General features: G+C 41.1%; 1 protein-coding gene across 2 annotated transcripts in view; it reads right to left on the bottom strand.

Moving 5' to 3' along the window:
* atad2b (ATPase family AAA domain containing 2B) overlaps positions 1-14,346 on the bottom strand; it is a 166,003-nt gene that overhangs the window by 50,213 nt on the left and 101,444 nt on the right. For both annotated transcript variants that reach the window (XM_057822001.1, XM_057822000.1), the window contains exons 25-26: positions 6,060-6,686; positions 1,983-2,134 (exon numbers count right to left, since the gene is read on the bottom strand). In XM_057822001.1, the coding sequence (XP_057677984.1) occupies positions 1,983-2,134; positions 6,060-6,686 (779 nt within the window). The remainder of the gene's footprint in view (positions 1-1,982; positions 2,135-6,059; positions 6,687-14,346) is intronic.

The raw sequence follows: 14,346 nt of genomic DNA, 5'->3' as shown, positions 1-14,346 counted from the left end.
ATGTATAATTATGTATAATTATAAGTATGTATTTTTCGGACTATAAGTCGCAGTTTTTTTTTCATAGTTTGGCTGGGGGTGCGACATACTCGGGCGACTTATGTGTGAAATTATTAACACATTATGATTTCATTTCACATGTTATTATGGTGTTTTGGAGAGACACTGATGGTTTGGTAAACTTGTTAGCATGTTCTTTATGCTATAGTTATCTGAATAACTTAATAGCTATGGCGACGTTCGCGTTCTGCCTTTGGCAATGTGTGTTCAATTGTATTATTGACTTTTTTTATATTAAAATGCATGCTTTTAGTTTGTGGCACTTTCACGCCCACGTGGTGGCGCACTCGCACTTGTTTACGTGAAGAAGAGCACGCACACGCCAGAAGAAGACGGACAGCTACGCAGCTCTGAGTGAGCGGGCGAGTTAGCGAGAGAGAAACACGGCTGCGAACCTACGTTCATTTTTTATGCTTGTAAAATATCTCTACAGAGGCAACGCCTGTGTGTATCATCTTTTCTGTTGTCGTTGTGTGTTTTCCACCCGCGATCGGACACTTAGAGCCAGTTGTGTGGTTGTTTGTGCTAATGCTAGCGAATGCATGCTAACCATTTGTGTCATTGCTGTAATAGCACCTAATCATCATTTATCTACGTTGATGCGAACCTGTTTGGTATCGAGGACGAAATCGATTCAGCAAATTATACGTTTGTCCAGCATTGTCATTTGGGAGTTTAGCTCGCTGTATAGCCAGGACCGAGCCGTAGCGTCCTGGTGAGGACGGTATATTCGACTTACGTTGTTCATGCATCATGTATCATCATACTGTACACTTATTCAGCTGTTGTTCTCTATTGTGTTTTTAAATTAAATTGCCTTTCAAGATGACATATCTGTTCTATGTGTTGGATTTTATCAAGTAAAATTTCCCCCCAAAAGGCGACTTATACTCCGGTACAACATCTGTTTTTTTTCTCTTCGTTGGGCATTTTATGGCTGGTGTGACTTATACTCAGGTGCGACTTGTAGTCTGAAAAATACGGTAAAAGCGGGAAAATTAAGAGAAAATGTGATATTATTGTGTAAAAACGTGTTACTATCACATAAAACGTGATAATTATAATATTAAAAAAGTCCTAACTATTATGTATAAAATGTAATGGTTATGTGAAAACATGATGATTATCATATAGAAATGTGATAAACGTGTAAAAACGTAAATACGATCATGTAAAAAATTATAGTTTTCATGTTTTGACATAATTACCACATTTTACATGATTTTTATCAACTTTTTACGGAATCATTTTCACAAATTTTCACATGAAACCAACATGTAAAAACGTGACACTCAACTTTTTGTTTTTGGGTGTGGCAGCAATACGTTTCCGCAACTAAGAGATAATCTTCCACAAAAGAATAAAATATGTATCAAGTAGAATTCAAAGTCCATTTGCCCCCAAAGAAGTAAAAGTCAAACGTGCAAGCTAACAAGATTAGCGGTGCAGAAAATGGATGGACAATTGGCCACCTGAACCAACACCATTACTGTCAGGGAGATCATTCTTGAAGCGTGTTCACTCTGCCAAATAATCCCAGCTGCCACATCGCTCATGTAAATTAGCGTGGGAAATTAACCAAAACAGTCATTAAACATGTGTGCTGAGTGGGTTCAGCATTGGTGATAAGCTTTTTTTGCTAAGATAGCTAGTTAGGACAAAATTAGATATACACATTACGTTTTCTCCATTCTAAATCAATTAATGACAATTCCATTTATTGAAAACACTTCTTTCCCGTTTCATAAATCTATTTCCTTCCTTCCATCATCCTCTATCCTCTCTCCATTTTTGTTTCCTAGCTTCCCCCCTCTTTCATTTCAAAAGTCTATACCCGTTTTCACACCACCTTGTGTTAAAACGCTAGTTTTTCATTAGACTGCACTGTCGTCAAAATGGCTTCATGAAAATAATTGCGTTACCAAAAGTTGCTGGTGGTCAACCACGAGTGGAGGTGGCGGAGGGGGTGGAGGCGGGGGTGGAGACGTTGGTTTGGCTTCTTCCTCCGTCCTCTCGGCCGACGCTTTCAATTGCTCTGACGTGCCCCTCTTGCATTTCTTCGCCCTGGAGTCCCCTGTTAATGACATCAAAGCATTCTTGATGGGAACACAGAGCGGGATATTTTCACACCCATCCACAAAAAAAAAGCCCAAAACTCTGTAGTTGAAAGGGAGCTTTTACTATAGCGAATGATGGTACGCTATTTAGTAATTGGGACCATCTTCTCAAATAAGCCCAAATAGGCTTTGGATGAAGGGATACGTGGACTTCAAAGGAGGCCAACAGCACCACCGTGTGATGCCGGAAACATCGTGTTTGACTGTCGGCATGGTCTTAGGCTGGATTTACACTGCAGGTCCAAGTGCATAATTCCCGTTTAATGTCTGATTATACAGTTAACCCTCCTAAAAGAAGCAATGTCAATAATTGTATATATTAGAGTTGTCCGGTATTATTGGGTAGCCGATAAAAGCATTTTAAAATGTTATTGGTTAATATCGACATCGGTTTATCATTATCGGTTTTGGGCCATGATGCATTTTGCCTTCAAAGTGAATGTAGAAGCCTTCTTCTGCCTTTGTACAAGAGCTGGTTACAGCTTAGCACAGCAGTTATGCTTATTGACAATTAGATGTCTTCAAACTACAGTGGGGCTAATAAGTATTTAGTCAACCACTAATTGTGCAAGTTCTCCCACTTGAAAATATTAGAGAGGCATGTAATCGTCAACATGGGTACACCTTAACCATGAGAGACAGAATGTGGAAAAACAAACCAAAAAATCACAATGTTTGATTTTTAAAGAATTTAATTGCAAATCATATATGCCCTTTGTTGGCAATAACGGAGGTCAAACGTTTTCTGTAACTCTTCACAAGCTTTTCAAACACTGTTGTTGGTATTTTGGCCCATTCCTCCATGCAGATCTCCTCTAGAGCAGTGATATTTGGGGCTGTCGTTGGCCAACACGGACTTTCAACTCCCTCCACAGATTTTCTATGGGGTTGACATATGGAGACTGGCTAGGCCACTCCAGGACCTTGAAATGCTTCTTACGAAGCCACTCCTTTGTTGCATTGGCTGTGTGCTTGGGATCATTGTCATGCTGAAAGACCCAGCCACGTCTCATCTTCAATGCCCTTGCTGATGGAGGGAGATTTTCACTCAAAATCTCTCGATCGATGGCCCCATTCATTCTTTCCTCTACATAGATCAGTCGTCCTAGTCCCTTTGTAGAAAAACAGCCTCAAAGCATGATGTTTCCACCCCATGCTTCACAGTGGGTATGGTGTTCTTCAGATGCAATTCAGTATTCTTTCTCCTCCAAACACGAGAACCTGTGTTTCTACCAAAAAGTTCTTTTTTGGTTTCATCTGACCATAACACATTCTCCCAGTCCTCTTCTGGATCATCCAAATGCTCTCGAGCGAACCGCTGACAGGCCTAGATGTGTACTTTCTTCAGCAGGGGGACGCGTCTGGCAGTGCAGGATTTGAGTCTCCTGTTACTGTGGTCCCAGCTCTCTGTAGGTCATTCACTAGGTCCCCCCGTGTGGTTCTGGGATTTTTGCTCACCGTTCTTGTTATCATTTTGATGCCACAGGGTGAGATCTTGCATGGAGCCCCAGATTGAGGGAGATTTACCAGTGGTCTTGTAGTCTTCCATTTTCTAATAATTGCTCCCACAGTTGATTTCTTTACGCCAAGCGTTTTAACTATTGCAGAATCTGTCTTCCCAGCCTGGTGCAGGTCTACACTTTTATCTCTGGTGTCCTTCGACAGCTCTTTGGTCTTGGCCATAGTGGAGTTTGGAGTGTGGCTGACTGAGGTTGTCGACAGGTGTCTTTTATACTGATAATGACTTAAAACAGGTGCCATTAATACAGGTAACGGGTGGAGCCTCTTTAGACCTTGTTAGAAGAAGTTAGACCTCTTCGACAGCCAGAAATCTTGCTTGTTTGTAGGTGAACAAATACTTATTTTCCACTCTAATTTGGAAATAAATTCTTTAAAAATCAAACAATGTGATTTTTTGTTTTTTTTCCCCACATTCTGTCTCTCATGGTTATGGTTTACCCATGTTGACAATTACAGGCCCCTCTAATCCTTTCAAGTAGGAGAACTTGCACAATTGGTGGTTGACTAAATACAGTTGTGGTCAAAAGTTTACATACACTTGTGAAGAACATAATGTCATGGCTCTCTTGAGTTTCCAGTTATTTCTACAACTCAGATTTTTCTCCGATAGAGTGATTGGAACAGATACTTCTTTGTCACAAAAAACATTCATGAAGTTTGGTTCTTTTATGACTTTATTATGGGTGAACAGAAAAAGTGATCAAATCTGCTGGGTCAAAAATATACATACAGCAACACGAATTAGCAATTTCTTGTGAGTGATTATTTACTTGAACAATCATTGACTTGAACAAGTCAGGAAAGTCACTTGGAGCCATTTCAAAGCAGCTGCAGGTCCCAAGAGCAACAGTGCAAACAATTGTTTGTAAGTATAAAGTGCATGGCACTGTTTGTCACTGCCACGATCAGGAAGAAAACGCAAGCTATCACCTGCTGCTGAGAGAAAATTGGTCAGGAGGGTGAGGATTCAACCGAGAATCACCAAAAAGCAGATCTGCCAAGAATTAGAAGCTGCTAGAACACATGTGTCAGTGTCCACAGTCAAGCGTGTTTTGCATCTCCATGGACTGAGAGGCTGCCGTGCAAGAAGGAAGCCCTTGCTCCAAAAGCGGCACCTTAAGGCTCGACTGAAGTTTGCTGCTGATCACATGGACAAAGATAAGACCTTCTGGAGCAAAGTTCTGTGGTCAGACGAAACAAAAATCGAGCTGTTTGGCCACAATGCCCAGCAATATGTTTGGAGGAGAAAAGGTGAGGCCTTTAACCCCAAGTACACCATGCCTACCGTCAAGCACAGTGGTGGTAGTATTATGCTGTGGGGCTGTTTTGCTACCAATGGAACTAGTGCTTTACAGAGAGTTAATGGGATAATGAAGGAGGAGGATTACCTTCAAATTCTTCAAGATAACCTAACGTCATCAGCCCGAAGATTGGGTCTTGGGCGCAGTTGGGTGTTCCAACAGGACAATGACCCCACACACACATCAAAAGTGGTAATGGAATGGCTAAATCAGGCTAGAATTAAGGTTTTCGAATGGCCTTCCCAAAGTCCTGACTTAAACCTCATTGAGAACTTGTGGACAATGCTGAAGAAACAAGTCCATGTCAGAAAGCCATCAAATTTAACTGAACTGCACCAATTCTGTCAAGAGGAGTGGTCAAAGATTCAACCAGAAGCTTGTGGATGGCTAACAAAAGCGCCTAATTGAAGTGAAAATGGCCAAGGGACACGTTACCAAATATTAGCGCTGCTGTATGTATATTTTTGACCCAGCAGATTTGATCACTTTTTTCTGTTCACCCATAATAAAGTCATAAAAGAACCAAACTTCATGAATGTTTTTGTGACAAAGAAGTATCTGTTTCAATCACTATCAGAGAAAAATCAGAGTTGTGGAAATAACTGGAAACTCAAGAGAGCCATGACATTATGTACTTCACAAGTGTATGTAAACTTTTGACCACAACTGTACTTATTTGCCACTGTATCGGTATCGGTTTAATATCAGTATCGGATTTTTGGAGTTGTACAATATTGGTTCAAAAGTCATTATCTGAAAACTCTAGTATATATTAAAACTTTAAAATATATAAACTTGGACGACATTAAAACTTCCACTACAACACAACTTAAAAATACTACAGGTTATTTGACTGTCAAATGTACATGTACTAAATACAAAGACGTTAGTCTCACAGTTTAAATTCCGCACTTTAACGTATTATCTTGATGCTAATTACGACGCCGTTAGTTTTTTGTTGAAACACTAAGCAAAATGCCATAAAATGAGTGAACAAATACTATGCAGTGATATAACGACAATAGTAGGAAAATCAACTGTTATTTATTTCAATACATACCTTCTTTGTCCTGATCTTCCTCCAGACTTTCTATCACAAGATCTTCAGTTATTTCGCTTTCATGATTACTGTTGTGTTCCCCCACGGCCACCTTTTTCCCTGCGTCATCCGCTATGTTGTGTTGAGTCCTTTTGTCGATAGCCCTGACATTTTTCTCTTGACACTGTGAGTCAAGACTATCCATGGACTCGTTCCCGTTCACTTGCGTTACATGGAGAACCTCTGTGTGCTGAGTGTCTGAGCACTCTGATTTTTCAATCGAAGGTTTTGCATCACTTTGACTGTCCCCGTCTGCCTGTGGATGAGAACTGTTTCCAAGGCAATGCAGGCGAGTTTGCTTTTCCAACTCCTTTCCAGCCTCCGCAGAGCAAACCGGAGGCTCGTTGGAGCTCTCTTCCTCCATGGAGGAGACATGAGGGAGGTGGCCGTTGGCCTGAAGGCCCGGTGTGTCACAGGAGGACTCCTCGTCCAGCGTCAGACAGGAGTCGCTTGGCCCCGCCGCTTCAGTTTCGGCCTCAGGGTGCTCCTGCCCTTTCTCCTCTTCCACGGACTTCTTGTGGTGCTTGTGTTTGCGGATGATGCCCCGGACCCAAGATGGCCGTCGGCGAAGCTTCTTCTTGACATGATCTGCAATACAAAACAAGTTGAAACAAAGAACGATTAGAACTGGTCCTAAAGCAGAGTTTTTTGTCGACATTTAAAACATTTATATATATACTAGTAGATCCCTCGCTACTTCACGCTTCAAACTTCGCGCCCTCAGTCCGTTGCTGATTTTTTTCAATTTAAAAAAAAAAATACTGATGAGCCGTCCAGAGCCGATCGTGTAGTCTCCCTCCCTCTGCTCTTTGTCGATCAGGCAGTGAGTGCGCTGGAGTTGCTTATTAAACTTAAAGATGATTGACAGACAGTTACGCTTTGATCTTGCCTGAGAAGCTGGTAAGCAGATACTTCAAAGCGCAGCATGCATCAACACTATTTAACTTGTTAAACAGTTGCTGTGGCAACTTAGGGGCCGTTTACATGGTGACTCTCCGAGAATACGAACAATTTCAAATTTGCATTTGCATTTGCGTCTCCATTTGAACAATGTCGCAATTCCGCATGAAAACGATGTAGTATTCATGCCAGGCCCTAGGAGGCAGGGCAGATTTACTGGGCGACAGAGAATGATACACTTTGACCCCACCAAGCTCCCTCAGCCTGGAAAAAAATATCCCCGCCCACTCAAAGCAATGTCATTTTTCTTTTGTTCAAAAAGGCACAAAAATTGAACGTTCAACATAATTAATTTAAAAATATTATTAAAACAGTAAATTAATGCTGACATTCCACCAAATTTGCCGTTTTTAATGTTTAGTAGCACCGCTGCGCACGCCCAATGTGATGTGTACGAGTGCTGACGTTAAAAGCGCGGTCTCGCGCCGCAGGAGCCTTTGATATGCATGCCGAGGAAGCACCCCTCAATCCCCCGCAATCGGATTCTTCCACTTTGGAGGCAGGATTCAGAATTTTTTGTCTCCGCCGACGCCATATGCACGCGAGTCCGCAACTCAGTCATTGCGTCTTTGTGTCGCAGAGTCGCCATGTAAACTGCCCCTTTTTGTGTGTAAGTGAGCAGCTTGAGTGGACTCACTCAATGAAGCATTTAATATAGACAAGCATTTTTCAACTTTTTTTTTTAATGGATTGGGCGATTTTTTCTTGGTTAAAAATAATTCGGTGGGACAGTAACATGATTAAAACTCATAATTATTCCATTTGAAATGCTTAAACATAATTTATTAAAAATATATATACGGCGGAAAACACAGACAAGACTGAAAAAGCAGATTCTGCTCTTGCACCCTTAAGCCCCCGAACTGTTTTTAATTTGTCCGTTTTACCCTGGAGATCCCCGTTTACAGACGTTGCGCAACCGCTTTTCTTTCAATCCAGCTATAAAAAGAATTATATTTATTATTCAAAATGTCCGTCATTTTTAGCTTAGAATCATTAAATGTCTAATATTTCGTTAAAAAAAAAAAAAAAAAAAAAAAAAAAAAACGACTTCAAAAAGTTATTCACTCGCATATTTTAAACTTTTGAACAAATTACGTCACAATAAAAAAAAAAAAAAAAAAAAAAGGTGTCAGTAAATAAGTCACGGATATCTATCTCATAACTATCGGTTAATTTTTTTTTTTTTTTTGTTACTGTCGCATTTTTTCCGATATGTTAGATGATAAATAATCAATCCTAACAAAGAAAAACTGGAGAAAAAAAAAAAACATGTATAAGGGTAAATATATATATATATATATGAAAAAGAACATCTCAACCACTCCTTGATGTCTGCGATTTCTGCATCGCGACCCTTGTTATATGCCCATGTTTCACCCATAAAATCCGCCACAAATCCGGCTGTAGCCATTCACATCTGTGTTTTGACACTCAGTGATACATGCTACATGGAGTTTTTGGACCGAAACAAGGTAAGTACACGGTAATATCTCGTTAAAATTGTGGCGTCTTTAATTATGCTCTCTCAAGCTCTCAGTTACGGTTTTGCCGTTTAATTTTTTTTTTTTAAATAGCCTCCAGACCAAAATTTGGATGGATTAACAATAGTGTCTATGAACCGTGGAAAATTTTATAATATAATCAAACTGACTTGAATGGTTTATGCTTTACATTTAACAAAGGCTGTATAATTAATCGATCAATCATAAAATTAATCGACAACTGTTTTTAAGACTCAATTGTTTATAACTACAACTGTCCAATAATGACTTTTTAACCAATATCCCGATATTGCCCAACTAAAAAAATCTGATACCAAACAGATATTGATATACAGTGGGGAGAACAAGTATTTGATACACTGCCGATTTTGCTGGTTTTCCCACTTGCAAAGCATGTAGAGGTCTGTAATTTGTATCATAAGTTCTCTTCAACTGTGAGGGACGGAATCTAATTTTAAAAAAATTAAAAAAACAGAAAATCACGGTGTATGATTTTTAAATAATACATTTGCATTTAATTGCATGAAATAAGTATTTGATACATCACAAAAATCGATCTTAATATTTGGTACAGAAACCTTTGTTTGCTATTACAGATACCAAACGTTTCCTGTAGTCCTTGACAAGGTTTGCACACACTGCAGCAGGGATTTTGGCCCACTCCTCCATGCAGATCTTCTCCAGGGCCTTCAGGTTTCGGGGCTGCTGCCGGGCAACACGGACTTTCAGCTCCCTCCATAGATTTTCTATCGGGTTCAGCTCTGCTGACTGGCTAGGCCACTCCAGGACCTTAAGATGCTTCTTACGGAGCCACTCTTTAGTTGCCTTGGCTGTGTGCTTTGGGTAGTTGTCATGCTGGAAGACCCAGCCACGACCCATCTTCAGGGCTCTCACTGAAGGAAGGAGGTTGTCAGCCAAGATCTGGCGATACATAGCCCCATTCATCCTCGCGTCAATACGGTGCAGTCGTCCTGTACCCTTGGCATAGAAGTAGCCCCAAAAAATGATGTTTCCTCCTCCATGTTTCACGGTTGGGATGGTGTTCTTGGGGTTGTACTCATCCTTCTTTTTCCTCCAAACACGACGAGCCGAGTTTAGACCAAAAAGTTCAATTTTGGTCTCATCTGACCACATAACCTTCTCCCATTGCTCCTCTGGATCATCCAGATGGTCAGTGGCAAACTTCAGACGTGTCTGGACATGCACTGGCTTCGGCAGTGGGACCTTGCGTGCGCTGTAGGATTTTAATCCATGACGGCGTAATGTGTTTCCGATGGTTTTCTTCGAGACTGTGGTTCCAGCTCTCTTCAGGTCATTGACCAGGTCTTGCCGTGTAGTTCTGGGCTGATCCCTCAGCTTCCTCATGATCAGTGATGCCCTACGAGGTGAGATCTTGCATGGAACCCCAGAACGAGGCAGACTGACCGTCAACTTGAACTTCTTCCATTTTCTAATAATCGCTCCAACAGTTGTTACCTTCTCACCAAGCTGCTTGCTTATTTTCCGGTAGCCCATCCCAGCCTTGTGCAGGTCTATTATTTTATCCCTGATGTCCTTACACAGCTCTTTGGTCTTGGCCATTGTGGAGAGGTTGGAGTTTGTTTGTTTGAGCATGTGAACAGGTGTCTTTTATACAGGTAACAAGTTCAAACAGGTGCAGTTGCTTCCAGTAATGAGTGGAGAACAGGAGGGGTTCTTAAAAGAGAACCAAGAGCTGAAATATTTACTTGTTGGTAATGTATCAAATACTTATTTCATGCAGTTAAATACAAATTTATTATTTAAAAATTATACAATGTGATTTTCTGGATTTTTGTATTAGATTCCATCCCTTACAGTTGAAGAGAAGTTATGATACAAATTACAGACCTCTACATGGCTTACAAGTGGGAAAACCAGCAAAATCCGCAGTGTATCAAATACTTGTTCTCCCCACTGTATGCGGGCGCGGACTTAACATATTATATCTATTTGTATTGTGATGCCCCACTGGATGCTTGGATAATGATACATGTAACAACTTCAAGGTTTTCCAAATAAAACATGCTCTGAAAAAAGTTCAACTCAAGTTGGTGTAAAAGTGCCTATATTGTGCCACTATATCTTTGAAGGCAAAATGCATGTTGGCCCAAAACCGATAATGAAAAACCGATGTCGATATTATTGGATATCATTTTAAAATTTGGTGGATATTATCGGGTAGACAACTGTAATTATAAGCGCCCTTTTGATACCACAAACATAATAGGGGTAAAAGGCCATTAGATACAATGTGACCCTTGAAAAAAAAACAATACCAATTTAAAACAACTGAAAAGAAACCGATAACATCAGTTGGTCATTTTCAGAGGACGTACATAGTCTCATTATAGGGGCTAAGCTAAAAGGGCACAATTGACATACATATCATAGCAAGAATGGTATAACCCCGAATGCAGATTGCATGTGAAAAAGAAAGCGAAAGGCACATGGGAAAGGTGGAAATGATCTACATGGCGGAATGCTGGACACCAAAGACAGCAGACGGCGCGCAGAGGTTTTAGCAGGAAAAGGGTTTGAAAATGTGAAGGCAGTTCTCAGAGCACAATGCTGATGCAAGCGAGTGGGGAAAACGTTAACATGGCTGCCTTCACTCCGCTCGCTGATAAGAGGTCAGGACACAGCAGTTGGTTAGACAGAGCAGAGGGGAAAAAACATGATTGAATTCTCTGGAGATAACAACATTGCAGGTTAACCGCAAATGAACCCTTTGAGATTGGTGTGAAAAAGATTCCAGTTAAAAAAATAACATGTAGCGGCAATTGCCATTGAACAACATTGATCAACAAGGTCTTTCATAGAGTAGAATACCTCAAAAGACAACAAAGGCAGTCCAATTCATAGTCAGACCAAGGCCACATAATCCTAAATCTGTTCTCATGCGTTAAATTTTTTAAAAGAAAAAAAAAAAAAGTGACGTGCTAGCTGAAGACCTCAAAGAGAACAAAATGGGCAAGAATAAAGGAGAGAATGTGGTTATTTTGAAAGTCTTTTGGCAATGATTGTGCACCCCTTTCCCTGATTGCACCTGTAAATTATAGAGTCAAAGACTAGTATTTTTAAACTCTGATTGTATTCTTGTAGGTAAGCACTTTCCTGTTTGGCTGTTACATCTACGTTGCAGCGCCGTCCCCTAGTGATTCAAATGTAGAGTTGCATAGACACAAGGAGTGCAACGGTTTGCGGTTCAAAGCCGAACCATACGGTTCGCCCTGTACGGTTCAATACGCCTTTATGAACCGCGCCTTTTCGGTTTTGCAATTAATTTATTCCGAATGCTTGTGGAATGAATTGGTCGAGCTCTGTGTGAGACGTGAAGCACAGCTGTGGAGAAATTCCCGCCCCGCAGCAAGTAAAGGTCCAATCGCTGTTGAGCACCTGTGTAATAGAAGCCGAGTAACGCCCTCTCTCGCTTACGACTAGTGATGGGACGAAATGAGCCGAGGTTCCGAAGCTTGTGTCGAGTAATGGGAGGGGGGTTTCCACGAAGCTTGTAGCGAGGCGTGCTTCATTTCGGCAAAACCCGGAAATGATGACGTGGGAAGCTTTGCCGGCGGCCGGCGGCCGGCTGAATCTCGTGAGTGCTTCGGAAGTGATCCAACGTTTGGCGCACATTGCAAAAAACAGGACAGACTACGGTATAAATTGGTTGCAAAACGCAATGGCGATCGCCTGTTATCTCACATTTTGTGGATTTCGGGCTCCTGTACTTGTTACATCTGTGCGCAACAGTGCAACCAGTGCAATCTTTTTTCGAGCCGTGTCCTTTGCTTGCGATGGAACCTGCGCGAAAAGAGCGATCCTCCCCTGTATGGGAACATTTTGATTTGATTGCTTTCAATAAAGTAAGGGAGAAAAACTACTTTAATATAAATGTGAGTGAGTGTGTGTACCTATCTGAACCAAACATCAACAGAATGAACAATCCATTAGTGTACTGGGAGGCACAAAAGAATACCTACCCAAATTTATATAAACTGGCACTCACATTGCTCTGCACCCCAGCTTCATCTGTGCCTTGTGAAAGAATATTTTCTAAAGCTGGTGAAATATTTTCCAAAAAAAAAGAAACTGTTTAAAGCCAGCCACTGTGGGAAAGCTATTATTTCTAAATAAAAATGAATAACAAATTACCCTTAGCACTTGTTGTATTTTGTTCACATACTAAATTACTAACACAAGCACATTCATATCTTTGTCTTAAGCACGTAGCCATTGAATTCTTAACAATGTTGACCTCTTGGGCTTCTAGACCACTTGATGGCGCCATAGGGTAAATGAAGCACCATGAAGCTTTGCTCCATGTGCAAACCAATTGGCTGCAAAGCTTCATTGCTTCATGAGGCTTCATTTGGCCATCACTACTTACGACCAAAGTGAAAGTGAAACAAGAAAGAAAACAAAAAGCTATGGCGAGCGGAGGAGTGGAGAGACCGAATTTTGAGGAAGCACGGGCTTCTTTCAAATCTGCGGTGTGGCAACATTTCGGTTTCCCCGTGGACTACAATGAGGTGGGAGAGAAAATAGGAGTGAGAGAAAATATTGAGAAAAAAAAAAACAATTTGCAAGCATTGCTCAGCGCTTGTTCCCTATGCTAAAGGCAACACTTATAACATGACTCTGGCACCTCAGCCGGCATCACCCACAGATATCACTTTGTCAGAGCAGGACAACCCCGGAGATGACACCAGTGAAAACACACGGCGGGCTTCGTTAATCTATTTGCAACGCTTGACCCGCATTACATTGTTCCCTCGCAGACATATTTCTCCAGCAACGTAATCCCCGACATTTATGAAATGGCACACAAAGCCATCGAAGATGACTTCGCTAAAGCACATAGTTTCGCCGTGACCACTGATAGTTGGACGTCCCGTGCTACAGAGTGCTACTACCTAACTGTGACGGTCAACTATAATTCATACCTGTCAAGTTGTATGGTCTCGGCATAATTTGTGGAAGTGAGCACTGATTTGTAAATGTGTAATTCTGTACGTTTTTCCACCACCACCAAACTTCACTGTTTTGTAGCAAAAGGTAGATTTTTCAGATGAATCTTCCATTGAATTACACCACAGTCGCCGCAAATATTGCAGGAGACCTACTGGAGCCCGCATGGATCTGGGATTCACTCAGAAAACAGTGAAGTTTGGTGGTGGCAAAATCATGGTCTGGGGTTACGTCCAGTATGGCGTTGTGCGAGAGATCTGCAGGGTGGAAGGCAACATAAATAGTTTGAAATATCAACAAATCTTAGCTGCCTCTTACATTCGTAACCATCAAAAGGGACAAATTCTGCAGCAGGATGGTGCTCTATCGCATATTTCAATCAAGATCCTCCAAGACTGACCAGCCCAGTCACCAGACATGAATATCATTGAGCATGTCTGGGGTAGGATGAAAGAGGAAGCATGGAAGACGAAACCCAAGAATGTTAATGAAATCTGGGAGGCATGCAAGACTGCTTTCTTTGATGCTCCTGATGACTTCATCAATAAATTGTATGAATCCTTGCCGAACCGCATGGATGCAGTCCTTCAAGCCCATGGAAGTCATACAAGATATCAAATTTGGATCTCACAGCACCACTACTTAATTCGCTTATGTTATGTAACATTTCTGTATTTGAAGTACATTTTTTGTTAAATTTTCACACTACTTTCTGTAGGCAACAAAACTTTTGGCTTGCCAAAATTCGACCTTTATGTCTTCATTAAAGGGTAAATCTTTTTTCAGTGAAACCA

This window comes from Corythoichthys intestinalis, chromosome 19, assembly GCF_030265065.1.
Source record: "Corythoichthys intestinalis isolate RoL2023-P3 chromosome 19, ASM3026506v1, whole genome shotgun sequence".
Lineage (NCBI taxonomy): Eukaryota > Metazoa > Chordata > Actinopteri > Syngnathiformes > Syngnathidae > Corythoichthys > Corythoichthys intestinalis.
This window is presented reverse-complemented; position numbering and strand designations above follow the sequence as displayed.